Raw genomic sequence first — 15586 nt, forward strand, 5'->3', positions numbered from 1 at the left:
CACAGTGTACTCTCGTGTTAATGGCCTGGAAGGCCATCGCCAACTCTTTTCCTTTCCTGTCCCTCTCATTATTGGGTCTTTGAGGGTCATTGTTTCAAGGTAAACTTGGGTCTTTTGAAATGTCTAACACGCAACAGATTTCCTGATCTCCTTGGCCTGATCTTGGACGTTCCTCCGCAGGCCTTTCAAGGCCTTTCGGAGAAGGGCAGGTTTGTAATTTCCCAGCCACTCCTACATTCTTTCCTCACAATAGCCAGTGGCTCTCTAGCTTTCCTCTTTCTGGGTGTTCTTGAGGCCTTGCAGGAAAACTCAGTATTTAAATAAGATCCAGTCATTTCAGCTTTCTCTCTTACTTTTAATAACTAAAACTTTCCCAAGCTCAGCGCCTAAAGCCTCAAATTTGCCTCACTGATGACATTTCTGTAGTTTCTCTCTCTCTCTCTCTCTCTCTCTCTCTCTCTCTCTCTCTCTCTCTCTCTCTCTTTTTCTCTCTCTCACTCTGTCTCTCTTTCTCTCTCACACACATACCTTTCTCAGTCACTAGTATAGCTTGAGCTAATATTTTATAACCTCATTCTTCTAGACACCATGAGGGTCTATAAGTAAAAGAATAGATTTTATATTTAGGGGCATTTGTAGTCGCACATTATATGAATATAGAGATAAATATACAATATCTCATTAATTTTGATGTTCTAAGTAACATTAGGGAGGGTGGTGCTTGTCAATATCTGTCTGAGAGGGACAATCGGTTAAAAAGGTTCAGAAACATCAAGCCAAAATAAATAGCACTTATTTCCACAAAAGAAAAGTAGGTATTAGTCGAAAATAGAGACTAACAGAAGCGGGGAAAATTCTTTGAACAGTTTCACCAAATACTGGAGGCTTCTTTGAGGCCACTGCTTTCCTCCTCTGTCCCCAGGTTGCCTGGCGCCACACGTGGCCTGTGGTGAAGGTGACGCTGACCACTGGCCTCTGATGCTTACTGTGTGGGCTGGCAGAAGCAGGTGTGCACCGAGGCCCCTGACTGTATGTCATCTTGGATCTCCCTCCCTAGTGAGGACCATTCATAGCCAGTCCCTCCTGTGGCCGCCATGGCTTCCCAAAGGCCTGGGATTTCAGAACTTTGTGACTTACGTCAGTTCTGCTTCCCAACAATGCTCTGTAACAATGCCAACTTTAGCAGCTAAGTTTTGTCACCTATTGTGTTTAGGTTGTTATTTGGCCCAAGATGATAGATGTGAATAAAACAAATGACCACAGTGGCCTCCCTACTTCCCCACCCACAAAAACGGGGTGAATAGTCAGCATTTCAGATTCTCGAAGGAAGTCGCTCCCATTGTTGGTATAATTGTGATACCCCAAATGGCAAGCTGGAGTTTCCGAGTTCTTGTCCTACAGAGTTTGAAGAATAAAAATTCGTGGACTAAAAGATTTTATGCAAAAGCATGGAAATTAATTGCAAGTGTATACAGACTCCCTCGTGGGGAGGGGGCCCCCAAAGGGGGACCAGTGAAGTCTGTTTGTCTAAGGGTTTATAAATGCTGGCAGCTTCTTTGTTTATACATGCTACTTTCTAATTGGACCCTTCCTCATTTTATGTCCCCCGTATTTTTTCCTAATTGGCCCCTAGGCAGGAGACTTAAAAATCTGTCTTATTTCCTTTTCAGGACAGGTATAGATTCCTCACCACAGTGAAGAATGTTCTAGAATATGGTTGTTCTGAGGGAGAAAAAAGGAAGTATTTTAAGTTGTAAAGCTATCTGTTAGTGAGTAAATGAATAGAAGTACCACTCAGCTCGGCTTTGTTTTGTTAGTAAAAACCGTATGGTAACACAATGGTGAAAAAGGAGGATGAATGCAAAGCTTTACAGTTTAGAAATTCTTGTCTTTTAAAAATTAGCATATTCATAGTTAAGTTGTGGACCTGAGTGTCTGCCTGTATTTAAGCTAGCGTTTTGTTTTGTCTTTGTTTCTGGTAGATCAGAAAGTTCCTCCAAGAAGGAATGGACATGTGATTCCAGCAACAGCCAGCAGGTGGCAGTATTAGGCAGTACTGGTTTTTTCCCTTCCCCATTGCCTGGCTGACAGATTGGCTTGTTCTCAGAATAAACCAAAATCAGACCCAAATACTAAAACCATGCAGAATCTTATTATTTGTGACGGACACTGTTAGCAATGTGTTCAGAGCTATGTTTTAACCATGCTAGGGGGAGCTGCCAAGTTCTATTGAAATTACCCAACCCTCTCTGCCTTGTGCTGTCTGATGCTTTCCTTTCGCAACCTGAAAATTGGTAGGAAACAAAGAACGATCCAGGGTTGCGTCATCTCTGGGACTTTCAAACCAAATTACAACCATCCCCAGCAATGTATTTTCTGTCTTGCAGCTCTTTCCTGCTGAATTGGTCTCATGCGGCACACATCTCTTTTCCCCCCTCATTGTTCCCACTGTCTTGCAATAAAAAGAAGCAAAATAAAACCCAGGTCTTGAAAATGGGATTCCTTCTTTTGATTTAGAGATAAACCTCAGTTAACTGTAATATTTATGCAGACATAACACAGGCTAAATCAGTCCTGCTCAGTAGAAAGGGCCTTTGTTGAGCAGATAAGTCAATCATCTCATTAATTGAATCTCAGGAGTCATTTAAGTTGATCCTTTTAGACCGTGCTTGGAAAGGAATGGTGATGTGTGCCTGTTTTTTACTAGTTTTTCTAGACATGTCTTGAGGTTTGCTGACTTCCTCATTTTAGCTAAAATAGTTTAGCCAAATAGTTTTGGCTAAAATGGGGAACTATTAAAATTGGTCCTGGTTTAGCACAAAGCAATTTCCCCCATGATTGCATTAATGTAAAAACAACCCCAAACCTGAGGGGTTTTAATAAAGAATAATAGTTATGCATATTTTTGTATGTTTTACCTAGAGTGTGAGAAATTTAAGCAAATTGGAAAAGTTGAGAGTTTGGAGAAAATAGATAGCTGATCTAATGGTAAATATATCTTTACTGACTTCATTTATCAGGTTAGATCTGGTAGTAGAAGAAACCGTCCAGATGGTCCTTTCATGTTCCTTTCAATGCTAAGATTTTGTGAAACATCTTCTAAGCGGAGTAGGTGGTGTAGGAAGAAAGTTAATGTGCTATTTTTGCTTCTGGGGAGGGGAGAGGGAAGCAGTTATTTTTAGAATATGTTCCAGTTACACCCAGTTTCAGGAGAAATAGAAGAGTGTATTTTAATGTCAGTGAATCCTTCAGGGTGACGAAGTCTATAGAAGCACAGCTTTCAAATCCTTGTCACTGTGATTCCAGAGAGCAGACTTGTAGTTAGAGCTCGCGCGCGCGCGCACGCGTGTGTGTGTGTGTGTGTGTGTGTGTGTGTGTGTGTTTGCATACATATATCTTACCACACAAATGGGGGTTTGGGTGGAACACATGAACATATCAGCAAAGTTCCTTGGATAAAATGTAACTAGACTTTAGTCCACTATTGATGTGAAAGTGCTGCCAAATTTAGCATTCCTTATGCTGGGGGAGCTAAAGAGAAGTAGTTGAAACACAGGAAAAGATGAAAGAAATTATTAAATTAGGGGGGAAAAAACCCAGTGAATCACTATTAATGTACTAGCAAGGGATAACTGGGCAAGCTAACAGGAGTGTTTCCCCAAAATTAAAGGCAAATATGAACTCTGCCGTAGCAGAAAGTCTTAGTGTTGCACGCTCTGCCTCGGTTTTTTAAGGATTACATAATTTTATAATCATTTTTGTGTGTGATGTAAACCACGATACTGCACTGCACGTACGATGCAGAATACACTTGCCTGACTGATCCCCAGGGGACTCTGCCGTGGCCTCTGTGTACCAGAGCATCCCCCCGTCCCCGGCCCCCGGCCCCGGGATCACACCCCTGATGTAAGTCTGTCAGGAGCCGTTCATACCCCAGTCCATGCAAGCAAGGAGTGCCCAGGGGGTTTTCATAAAAATTGCCTTTCATCCAGACTTGAAGTATTTACACAAATATTGATTCTGGATGTGAAAGGATGGTTTCTGAGCTAGAGCAGTTCCTTCCAGTATATAAAAAGCAGTAATAATTGGGTGTGGACTTCACATACCAATTTATATGATAATTTGATGAAATACATATCTATCATAATATCAACTTGATACTATTTATTTAAATGTGAAAAAATGAATAAATCCACCCACAAACGCCTTTGTGGGCAGGATTTTGGTTCTGTTTATGCATAGTTTGGAGGTTAAACAGACAAAACTTCTGCCAGCTGGATGCTTGCTGTCTCTTCTCTCTCACTTCTGTTTGACAGCCCCTCCCGGTGGCCATCCAGGCCCCTCCTTCCCTTCTCCCTCCAGCCCTCCCTGTGAGGTTCTGAGGACATTCGGTCAGTCGTTCTGGTCACGGGACTTCGCTAACTGAAGTGTGGGCTCCTCCTTACTGACCTGAGTGAGCAGTTATTTGCATTGTAAGCTTCTCATTTGTGAATCATGAACACATTTCTCATATTGTAGCAGAGATGAGATGGTGGGAGAGCCTTTGGAAACCCAGGCATTTTTAGTTGTGTGATTTTATTTGCCCACTTAATAGACATTTCCTACGCTGCCTTTAATCTGGCCCAGTGTAGGTGTTGAGAGTGTAACAGTGCTCGCAGTCACGGAGTTTCCAGGCTGTGGAAGGATCTAGATGGCCTGCTAAGCCCCTCACACACACCGTCTAATGTAATCCTCACAACAGTCCCTTAAGAAAGCTGATGTGCCGAAACCGGTTTGGCTCGGTGGATGGAGGGTGGATGGAGCGTCGGCCTGCGGACTGGGGGGTCCCGGGTTCGATTCCGGTCAGGGGCATGTACCTGGGTTGCGGGCACATCCCCAGTAGGAGATGTGTAGGAGGCAGCTGATCGATGTTTCTCTCTCATCGATGTTTCTAGCTCTCTGTCTCTCTCCCTTCCTTCCTCTCTGTAAAAAATCAATAAAATTAAAAAAAAAAAAAAAGAAAGCTGATGTATACAGTTTAAGTCTCTGAAGGTAGTCCTCATGCTTGACCCTTGTGTAGCTTTTTTTTTTTAAAGGCCTCACATGTTTGTTACTGCAAAAAAAATGTCAACAAAGAGAAAAATCATTCTTCCGATAATTTCCCAATAAAAACACCCAGTTCCCCGACAGTAGTGATCTAGCTTTTCAGGGACGCGGTTAGCCACAGGCATCCTGGGTGCAGCTGGGTGTGAGCGCCTCTCCTGGGCGACTCCTGACAGACCCGGCCTGGTTCCTCTCAGTGTCTCCTCTTGGAGTTGTGCCTGATTGTATTACCGGTTTCCGCCCATATCCAAGGGGGAATGGGCCGATTCTGCCTTGTTTTCTTGGCCAGGAACCTGTTGCTCCTGAAAGTCCTGTGGGAAGACAAGCAGAAGAGTCGGCCACACGTGCCCGATGGCGGAGCCTGGCGCAGCTTCGATGCTGCTGTTCACTCACTCCCTTGCCGGAGTTTTCCTTCACCTGCTTCTGAACCACCCCCCACACACACTTTCCCCACCCCCTCCCCAACCCCCGGCCTCCTCAGCCCTCCCACTGCCTTTCTCCTTTCCCACTTCATTCCCAGTAAGTTGGTTTCTCCCAGCTCCTGTCTTTGCACTTTTTTTCTCTCCTTACTTTTTGACCAAAACCCTGTTCCTATTCTGTGGCCTCAACTCAGGCTCTTTTGTCTCCAGTTTCCCATTGGTGTTTGTCTAGCTTTGTATCCCCACGCCTGGCCCCTGGAGTAAAGCCACTGCTGATAAATGCTGGGTTACTGAATTCTCTCTCCCTTTGCACGGGGAGTTGGCCAAAGCCACTGAGCCACCAGGAATCACTAAAGTGCCCTGGCCCTCGGTCTGCCAGTGGCACCCTCACCGTCAGCCCGGGCACCATTTCTTCCTCTTCTCGACTTATCACCCAACCGCATTCTCCCTCCCTCTGCCCCACCAGCAGATTACTACTGGGATATTTTAGCTAGCATTCGGTTTCTTTTCCTAATTAAACTCCCATTTTCTGAGGTAACGGAGCCCTTACTTCTGTCAGTAGAATTTCACAACGATCTGTCTTGAGGATGATGCACATCTGTCAGTAGAAGTGTTGGTCTATTTTTAGTTTTCTTAGGGACGCCTCATTAGGTGGCAAGTAATAACATAGGCTTTGGAGGAAGAGAACTGAATTGGAATCCAAACTCCAGCCAGGTAAACAGGGGCAGGTTACCCCACTTCTCTGCCTCTGGACAGTGAGGCTACTCCTGTGGTCGTGAGGACGAGATGAGACTCTATATGTAAAGTGCTTCGCCCGCCAGCTGACATTGAGGATGAAAGTTGACCGTTGCTATGCATGTGCGTCACTGTTGTGAACGTCAGACCCGAGTACAGGAGCTTTTGTATCTTTGATCAGTAAGACAGGAGGTTGACTCCTGTCTGCAGTGAACAGAGGGCACTGTCCTTCAAGTCACCTCTCTCTCCTAGCTGTCAAAGAAACTATTGATTGGAGACTTTGGGGTTAAAATCATTGACCAGGACCAAGTACATGGCCTCGTCAGCCTTTCTATTGTCTTTTCCACATGGCAGCTCAGACAGCCCGTACAAAGCCTGCATTTTCCATAAACTATGGTATTTATTGACTACAGTTGGTTTTATTCTTCTCATTTTTGCCTGGTTATGTCTGTTTGCCACCCCTGCTTCCTCCCTCTGGTCCGCAGATGGTCTGGCAGACCAGTTTCATGCCAGTGTCCTCTCCAGAAATGCTCATTAGGGGGCCGAAAAGCAAGTGCCGAGGATTCTCTTGTCTCTTTGAAGCACATTCAGACCCTTAGGGAGCGATGCTAGGAAAGCCTTTGATACGCATTCCTGTGCAATCCAACACTAACTTCGTTTTCTTCCCCAGGACCTGCAGATAGAACGAGAGAGGAGTTCATATAACATATCTGGTGGCTGCACAGCCCTCATTGTCATTTGCCTCCTTGGGAAGCTGTATGTGGCAAATGCTGGGGACAGCAGGTAAGCAAACTAACCTGGTTCTTACTGGTGTCTATTGCCTTTTGATAATTTTTATCTTTGAAAAAAAATGATGAGAAATGAGATAATTCCACTTGGAATTAGGTATTAATAAAGAGAAGTCTTCTCCATCTGAATACAAATGCACTTACGAAGAATCATCAGGCTGGTATTGAAAGGTAAAGGCATCTTGTCCATAGTAGCAGTTCACATATATACCTTAATGGAAACCGGTAGTATCCACACGGATCTTGACTTCAGAGCCTGGTTGTTAATAAAAGCTTAGCAGAGGCATCATATATGAGAGTGATGAGGAAGGAGGACAGGAATTGAACAAAGTGGGTGTTTGGAGGGGACACAGGAGGACTCCCCAGCTGGTTCCACTTCTGCTCAGTGACTGTCCGCTCCCAGAAGCCCAGCAGTTTTTCCTTTTATGCACATGCCCTTAGCGGCTGCCTTCTCCTCTCTTCCAGGTTCTACTGTAAGTCCAAGGGGTTATGGTTAATGATTATCTATCCAGCATTATGAGGAGTAAGATCAACTTGTGTTTCACTTTTATTTTAAACTAGAGGCCCGGTGCACAGATTCATGCACCGGTGGGGTTCCTCGGCCTGGCCTGTAGACATCCCCAGAGGGGTCCCAGATTGCAAGAGGGCACAGTCCAGGCTGAGGACCCCACTGGTGCACGATCAGGGCCAAGGAGGAACCGCAGGAGGGCTCCATGGTGTGTCCAGCCCATCTCGCCCAGTCCCGATCAGCCTGACCCCAGCAGCAAGCTAACCTACCCGTTGGAGTGTCTGCCCCTGGTGGTCAGTGCGCATCATAGCTACCAGTTGAATGGTCGATCGGTCACTTAGGCTTTTATATATATAGATAACCAATGTGTCTTCATTTTAGGTGTGGGGAATTTTTAAATTATAGACTGTGAAAAGTGTTCTAATATTGCATAATTCTCTGACCATTTAGTAACAAAGGATGTTGGCCTTATAGCAGGACTTTTGCTAAGGTCTGACTCTTTATTCCGAAAGGAATCAAAGTGCTGGACTCCAGCCACATTGTTCTCAGAGGAGTGACATCCTCCACAGGCCAAGATCTTAGGATGCTCCCATTCCTGGCCCTCCTCCTCCTTCCTGTGTGCTGGCCCTGCTTGAGTTATTTTCCTCCTCTCCCTCCCCGCGTCCCCTGTCTCCATCAGGTTGTGGCTGCTGCTCTGTGGCCTGGAAGGCCAGCTCCCTCAGGCAACCAAGGAATTCCCCTAACTTTACAGTCATGCGTTGCTTCACAACAGGAAGACATTCTGAGGAATGTGTTGTTGGGTGACTTCATTGTTGTATGAACACCTCAGAGTGTACCAGCACACGCCTCGATGGTATAGCCTAGTACACACAAGGCTGTACAGTATGAGCTTACAGACCGCCTCACACCTGTGTTTCATCATTGACTGAAATGAAATGCCGTTGTGTGGCTCCTGATTGTACTTCCACTTATAACGCAGATGGAGAGTGAGGGAGGCTCCATTCCCCCTGGTAGAGCATCCGTTCCCAGTTTTGCCGCTAAAGATCTTGGAGGCCAAAGGAGAGTGAACTGCCAGGGCAGCAGTATTTGGGGTTGGAAGCTGATGTTTTTGAAGGTCTGTTTATGTTTAAAGTATATATGTGGATTTCCGTTCTACTCTGTAAGGTATCTCAGTTTCAACATAAAATGTACACGCTGCCATGTTTATTCCATGGTCTCCATTCCCTGGTGTCGCTTCAGGGTCCTGGCAAAAGAGAGACTCCAATTTAGAGTCAGGGTCCAAGGAATGAAGAAATGAAAGGGAGCCAGCCAGGAGCGGGGAGGCCCAAGAAAGCATTTATATCCCCCCACACCTCTTGCCACTGACAAGCCTGCAGGGACCAGGGAGCAAATGCTACTGCAGAGCCAGGAGGCTGGGGGCACAGGTGAGAGCCCTGGGCAGGGCCTGCAGGAGAGAATGGGAAGAAATACTCTGCCATCTCTCTTCCCATCCCCCATCCCTTGCCAGGCTTCCCATTGGATGAGCACAGGTGACAAGGAGCCCAGGGAATGCAGGTCACAGAGGCCAGTGAGCCAGGACACAGGCACAGGCCAAGACTGCATCCCGGGGTGGGGGCGGGCAGAGGATAACCAGCACGTCCACCGCTCCTTTTCCCTTAAAGACAGGAACTCTCTGTCTTCAGGGGCCTGTAAGACACACTGAGGAGCCAGCTTCTGGGCCGCTTGTTCTGTCCGGATCTTGAGGTTTTGGGGAGACAGATGAGCAGTTAAAGAGGCGATGCCCTCCTGTTCCGAGTAGCACTGAATCGGTGATTCATATGCACCTTCTGTCATATGTCTGGTTCCCTGTCCTTTGAAATGAGTTTGCTTTCCTGGCCTTTTCAGGGACTGAGGTGGTGCAGGGCTCTGCTTCCTGGGGACAGGCCCACCCCTCATCCCAGGTGACCCCAGACCCAGAAGGTCACCCAACTCTGCCCCAGAATATCCTTATGTTTGGTTATTCTTTTTAGAGACGCCATTTCTCCTTAACACCTTTTTCTCCTTTTGGAATGTGGTTTTCTTCAAAGCTCTCAGCTCTTTAACTGAGCCCCCACCAGCCAGGCCTCTGACCCCCGTGCCTGGTCCAGCACCTGCCAGTCCCGAGTGTTCATCTCCTGGACTCTGCCTTTTTTTAAATAAGCGCCAGTTTCTAAATAAGATCTTGACTTCCTCGTGTATAAAAAAAGGTGGTAGGCATTGTACTAAATCTCTAAAATTTCTGGCATTCTCATGATTATCCTCTGAGAAGTGACACTTTAGGACAGAAAAGTGGTCTCTCAAGGCGGTTCATTTGGTTATTTTAACTTTCTTAGAGTCACTTTTTGAAATTTTAGTGTAACTGAGGCTCCCGTGTTTCTAAGTGTCTGCAAAAGCATACTCTTTCACATGTTTTTTCCAGTCATTTTAAAAGCCTTTTATGCTTATTAAAGCTGTAAAGCACCCAAAGATAAAATTATCCTATGACAAAATAGCATCTCTAAAACCTAATAAGCTTAATTATCTTTGTCGTCTCCTGGCCCCAGTATCCGGATATGAATTTGGGTTTTTATGGCTGATTGGTTGGGTTTGCTGTTCACTTGTGGGTCACATGTCATGTGGGAGCCGCGGAGAATTGTGAGCGGGCCTTTGTATGCACCACCCAAAGGGTAACTCAGAGGACACTTACTCATTAGGGTGCTATTTTCAGCTCTTGTATGAACAATAGATATTTCACATCCTCTTATATAGAATCACTGTCCAGTTTACATACCAATACTACATTATAGGTATTTGAGTTTACAAAAATGTTCAGTTAATCCCAAGAAACAGCAGTTTCGTAACTTTGGGCCTATGTACTGGTAAACATAGGTCCATTATCACTTATGGACAAGTAGCCATGAATTGAGGGCTCAGAAATACTCAGTTAATCCCAAGAAACAGCAGTAGAGCTGGCAGAGGATTCTGCACCAGGGTTCTCATGAACTCGGTGCTGATTTTTGTTCTTTATTGCCAGGTATTGGCTGCTGCCTGTTTACCTTAAATCCTGACAACTTTGAAAGTGAAAGCAAACCTTTGTCGTAGGTCCACTACCCCATGATTACTCACACTCCGGAAAAGAGCGGTGCACTGGTTTGACATGGAAGCTACCGGTGGTCAAGAACTGTTCTCTCAGCCACTTAGCTGTGGCTCGTCTGATTTACCAGCAGGTGCAGTCGTGCTGGGGGTTGTGTTCAGGTGAAGCCTGGCGATACTTGTGGGTTACCGGTGTTCGCATTGGCGACCATCCTCAGGGCAGGATGGTCCACAGTGGTGCCAGGGGACTGGTCCACAGCCTGGGACAGACTTGCCCTTCTCCCCGCAGCGAGATAACCAGCCCTGGAGGCACATGCCACAGCTACTTCATGCACACCGATTGCTTCATTTTCCCCAGGCAGAGGCAGCCAACTCTACACCTAGGGGACCCTAAGGGCCTAGGAAAGAACCAGATGGTGGGCGGGTTTCCACTTCCAGTACAAAGGAACTGGTGGCATGCAAATGTCATGCAAAGCAGTATGCAAACTATCACCCATCGTGTTCCAGTCATCCACTCCGTGGGGCCCCAGTGATTCTTCCATTTAAGAAGATGTTTTGACTCCATTGTAGACAATGATTTCATTTCGTTTCCAGAGCCACGGCACTGAGGCAGCAAAGTCGTCAGGCCTTATTTCACACAGTGTCTCAAGGTTTGGCACAGAGACTAGGGGAACTCATTCACATTCTAGAAGCCATTTAATATTTGTTAAACTCAGAATCTTGCTCTTGCCAGATTCCTAGTAGCAGCAGGAATAGACAGCTAGTAAGTGTTGGGCACAAGGTAAAAACTGTAACAGGATCATGTTTGATTCTCCCAGCAAAGTAGTGAGAAGCAGGCAACGTTAATATTAGATACAGGTTGCGGCTCACCGAGGGGAAGGGGTTTGCCCGTGTCCCATGGCTGTGAAGGAGCAGGGCTACCAGCCCTCCCGGGGCTGGACAGCAGAGCGCCCCCTTCTCAGCGCCCCCAGTTCTCAGTCAGTGCCCTGTGCCGGGGAGTTCCCACCCAGGCCAAGACACAGGGTCTTTCTCTTTTGCTTTTCACATTTGAACATCTCCAAAATCAAGTTTCTAGTGAACATTTTCCTTCCTGTTTGTGTGTAAAATGATGGCATACCTTATGCCCAGTGGCTTTGATTTCACTTGAAGTGGCTTATGCAGTGCAGTGAATGGATGGGTGCACTGGAAACTATTTGAAGCTTTGAGTGGCCCAGTTCATTCAGGGATGATACAGGAAATATTTTCCCAAAGTGAGGGCTGCCATCCCCATCCAGAGGTCCCAGTATTCAATGAGACCGTTTTAAATGTTATGTTTTCATTCCAGTGGTCATCTGTTGAAATTAACATAAGAAGCATTTTTGGCTCATGCAGAAGCATTCTCTGGCTCTTGTAGACGACTGTCTTATACGTGATTCCTGGCACAAATCCAGATCCCCATTTTGTGGTGTTTACAATTTCTTTGGCCGCAAGCATCTTGACTTTTTCCTGGAAGTGCAGGGCCATCTTCACGTTCCTGAAGGTCCTCCCAGGGAAAGGGCGGCGAGGTCAATGTGTTCGTGAAGCAGCTCTGGATCCCAGGAGCGAACGAGCGTCCGCAGATTGTCCTTCAAACAAAGCCCCGGGTCCAGCCAGCGTGGGTTTCATTCATTCCTCTTTCCCTCGTTTTTGATTTCCCAGAATTAAGTTAAAGCTCCCTGTTCATTCAGAGGTGAATTTCCTGGCAAGTCCAGATGTTCCTGAGGAGAGGAGCTGGGTGTCAAATGAGACTTAGGTTTCTAAACTCAGAACCCGTTAGCCTCTGTGCTGTCTTTTCCGGGTGTCTCCCCTTTCCCGGCGGTAAGACGATGAAACACGACGTAACTGCCTCACACCCGCGTGAATGTGAAGAGCGGTTCATTCCTCCTTTTTTTTTTTTTTTTTTTTAAGGATTAAAAGCTTTTTAATCATAAATTGTCAATAAATTGGCTATAAAAGCTGAGTATGTTAATCTGTTTAATTTTTTTTAATTAAATCTTTATTGTTCAGATTATTACATTTGTTCCTCTTTCCCCCCCCATAACTCCCCTCCTCCCAGTTCCCGCCCCACCCTCCGCCCTCACTCCCCACCCACTGTCCTCATCCATAGGTGCACGATTTCTGTCCAGTCTCTTCCCGCATCTCTCACACCCCTTTCCCGCCCAAGAATGGTCAGTCCATTCCCTTTCTATGTCCCTGATTCTATTATAATCAACAGTTCATTCTGTTCATCAGATTATTTATTCACTTGATTCTTAGATTCACTTGTTGATAGATGCATATTTGTTGTTCATAATTTGTATCTTTACCTTTTTCTTCCTCTTCCTCTTCTTAAAGGATACCTTTCAGCATTTCATATAATCCTGGTTTGGTGGTGATGAACTCCTTTAGCTTTTCCTTATCTGTGAAGCTCTTCATCTGACCTTCAATTCTGAATGATAGCTTTGCTGGATAAAGTAATCTTGGTTGTAGGTTCTTGGTATTCATCACTTTGAATATTTCTTGCCACTCCCTTCTGGCCTGCAAAGTTTCTGTTGAGAAATCAGCTGACAGTCGTATGGGTATTCCCTTGTAGGTAACTGAGTTTCTTTCTCTTGCTGTTTTTAAGATTCTCTCTTTATCTTTTGCTCTTGGCATTTTAATTATGATGTGTCTTGGTGTGGTCCTCTTTGGATTTCTTTTGTTTGGGGTTCTCCGCGCTTCTTGGACCTGTAAGTCCATTTCTTTCACCAGGTGGGGGAAGTTTTCTGTCATTATTTCTTCAAATAGGTTTTCAATATCTTGCTCTCTCTCATCTTCTGGCACCCCTATAATTCTGATGTTGGTACGCTTGAAGCTGTCCCAGAGGCTCCTTACACTATCCTCGCATTTTTGGATTCTTTTTTCATTTTGCTTTTCCGGTTGGGTGTTTTTTGCTTCCTCGCATTTCAAATCATTGACTTGATTCTTGCGCTCCTCTGGTCTGCTGTCGGGAGTCTGTATAATATTCGTTATTTCAGTCCGTGTATGCTTAATTTCTAGTTGGTTCCCCAATATAAGATCGAGGGTCTCATTAGTTTTCTTGTAGATCTCATTAAGTTTATCGACAGCTTCTAAACAGTTCTTGAGAGACCTTAAAAGTGTGGTTCTGAACTCTATATCTTCCATTGACAATTTTGTCCTGTTTCTTTGTCTCCGCATTTTGTTATGCTTTCTTGGTGCACCCCCTAGTGGTCTTTGTGCGCAGTCTTGTAGTTAAGCCTTGATTGTTGTAGCTAATACCAGGGAGGGTTTGACCTCCAGGCCAAGTGGCTGTGAGAATCAGCTGTGTCTGCAGTGAGAGAACTTCTGTCCTCTAGGGAGGTGCTAATCTAGCCTTTGCCTGAGGCTATCCGGCAAATGCATCTGTGCAGGGCTTGGGCGGGGCGGGTCGCACAGGATCAACAAGGTGGGACGGAGAGAGCAGTTATGGCGGCTCTCAGTCCTGTCCCCAGGGGCTCTGCCTCTCTGAGTCCCAGCAACCGCTGCAAACCTCGGAGAGAAAGCTGCACTCGCTCTGACCGAAGCCAGACAGTCCTGCTTCTCCCGTTTGAGTCTGGGTCCCTAAAGACTCGCCAGGATCTGGAGCTCAGAGTCTGCGACTCCCTCCCGATTGAAAATGCCAATCGCGCCCTCCGCCACCAGCCCACTCCGCGCACTCCGCACCTCAGAATTTGACTTCAGCACTGCGCCTCCTCTGAGTGTCCGTATGCGTTTCTCTTTCCTCCTACTTGTAGGACTTCCACTCAGCCAGCGTTCCTGTGGTTCTGGGTGATGTCCGTTCCGTCTTTTAGTTTCACTTTTGAAGTAGTTGTTCAAAGCAGCAAACTCCGGCGTTAACCTATGCCGCCATCTTGGTTCTCCCCTAATCTCTCATTCCTCCTTATGTGCGTGGGCATACATGGCCAGAACAGAGCCTTCCTGCTTGTTGCTCCTAAGTCGTTCATCGCCCCCACCTGCCAGTGCGCCCGGGTTCAGAAATACAATTGATCTTCTTCCAGGACCACAGCGAGTTCAGCACACCTCTTGCTTTTTCTGACAAGTATCCGAGAAATAGCATGGAAAGAAACCAAAGTTAACCCCCATTCTCTACTAGGACAGTTGAATCTCTGTTTCTGCCTTTTTCCTGCATGGCTCCCGTCTCTTCAGTATGTATTTACACTATCCCTTAGCCATACCTGTACCTATAGAGGGATTAGGAAAAAGAAAATTACCACCAATTGGTCACTAATACACGCAAAGGCATGGAGACCACGCATCAGTGCAAAACAGTCTTTGCTTTTTTTATCCAGCCACTTGCTGTCTACATGGAGGGCACCCAGAGGCCCTTTCCTCTCTGGACTTCCTCCCTGTCCTCTCCCTGGGTGGTGTTTTTGTTTTTGTTTTTTTCCGAATCTTTCCCTGACAATCCCTTGCCCTGAGCCAGTGGTTCTCAAAGTGTGGCCCCCAAACCAGCAACAGTAGCAACTGGGAACTTATTAGAAAAGTGAATTCTAGGCTTCTGCCCCAGATCCACTGAATCAGAAACCCAGGGGGTGGGGCTGGCAATGTCTTAGCAAGCCCTTCTGGCGATGCTGACATAAGGAAGAATAGCTGCTCTCAGGTCTACCCTGGGCATCTGAGAGGGCCGCAAAGAGCCGTATGGCCTCGGGGTTTAAAAGTTGCAGCTCTTCTTGGCCCGCGGCTAAAGTGGCTCACTCTGGAGGCTATCAGGCGCCCCAAGTCCCGCATGCAGGGGAGCCTCGGGGACAGCGTTTCCCCTAAGCCTCTGACACTGCTCCCTGAGGTCGGGCCGCCTGCACCTGTCAGCTGGCTGCGATTCCTTTCTGCCAGCTTGATACTCTGGAACATAGGTCCTTGTCCTCAAAAAATGGTAAGGATTTCTTGCATGACCACTCCTTCGCTCAGACTCCCACTGACGGCTGGGTAGT

At 46.3% G+C, this 15586-nt stretch overlaps 1 protein-coding gene across 1 annotated transcript in view; it reads left to right on the top strand.

The window, feature by feature from the left end:
* Positions 1-15586, top strand: part of PPM1H (protein phosphatase, Mg2+/Mn2+ dependent 1H) — a gene marked incomplete at both ends in the record, with an annotated part of 236734 nt that overhangs the window by 111228 nt on the left and 109920 nt on the right. The window contains one exon of the mRNA XM_081082895.1: positions 6907-7019. Within this exon, the coding sequence (XP_080939021.1) occupies positions 6907-7019 (113 nt within the window). The remainder of the gene's footprint in view (positions 1-6906; positions 7020-15586) is intronic.

Source organism: Myotis nattereri, assembly GCF_964212035.1.
Source record: "Myotis nattereri genome assembly, chromosome: 2".
In the NCBI taxonomy this organism is placed as follows: Eukaryota; Metazoa; Chordata; class Mammalia; order Chiroptera; family Vespertilionidae; genus Myotis; species Myotis nattereri.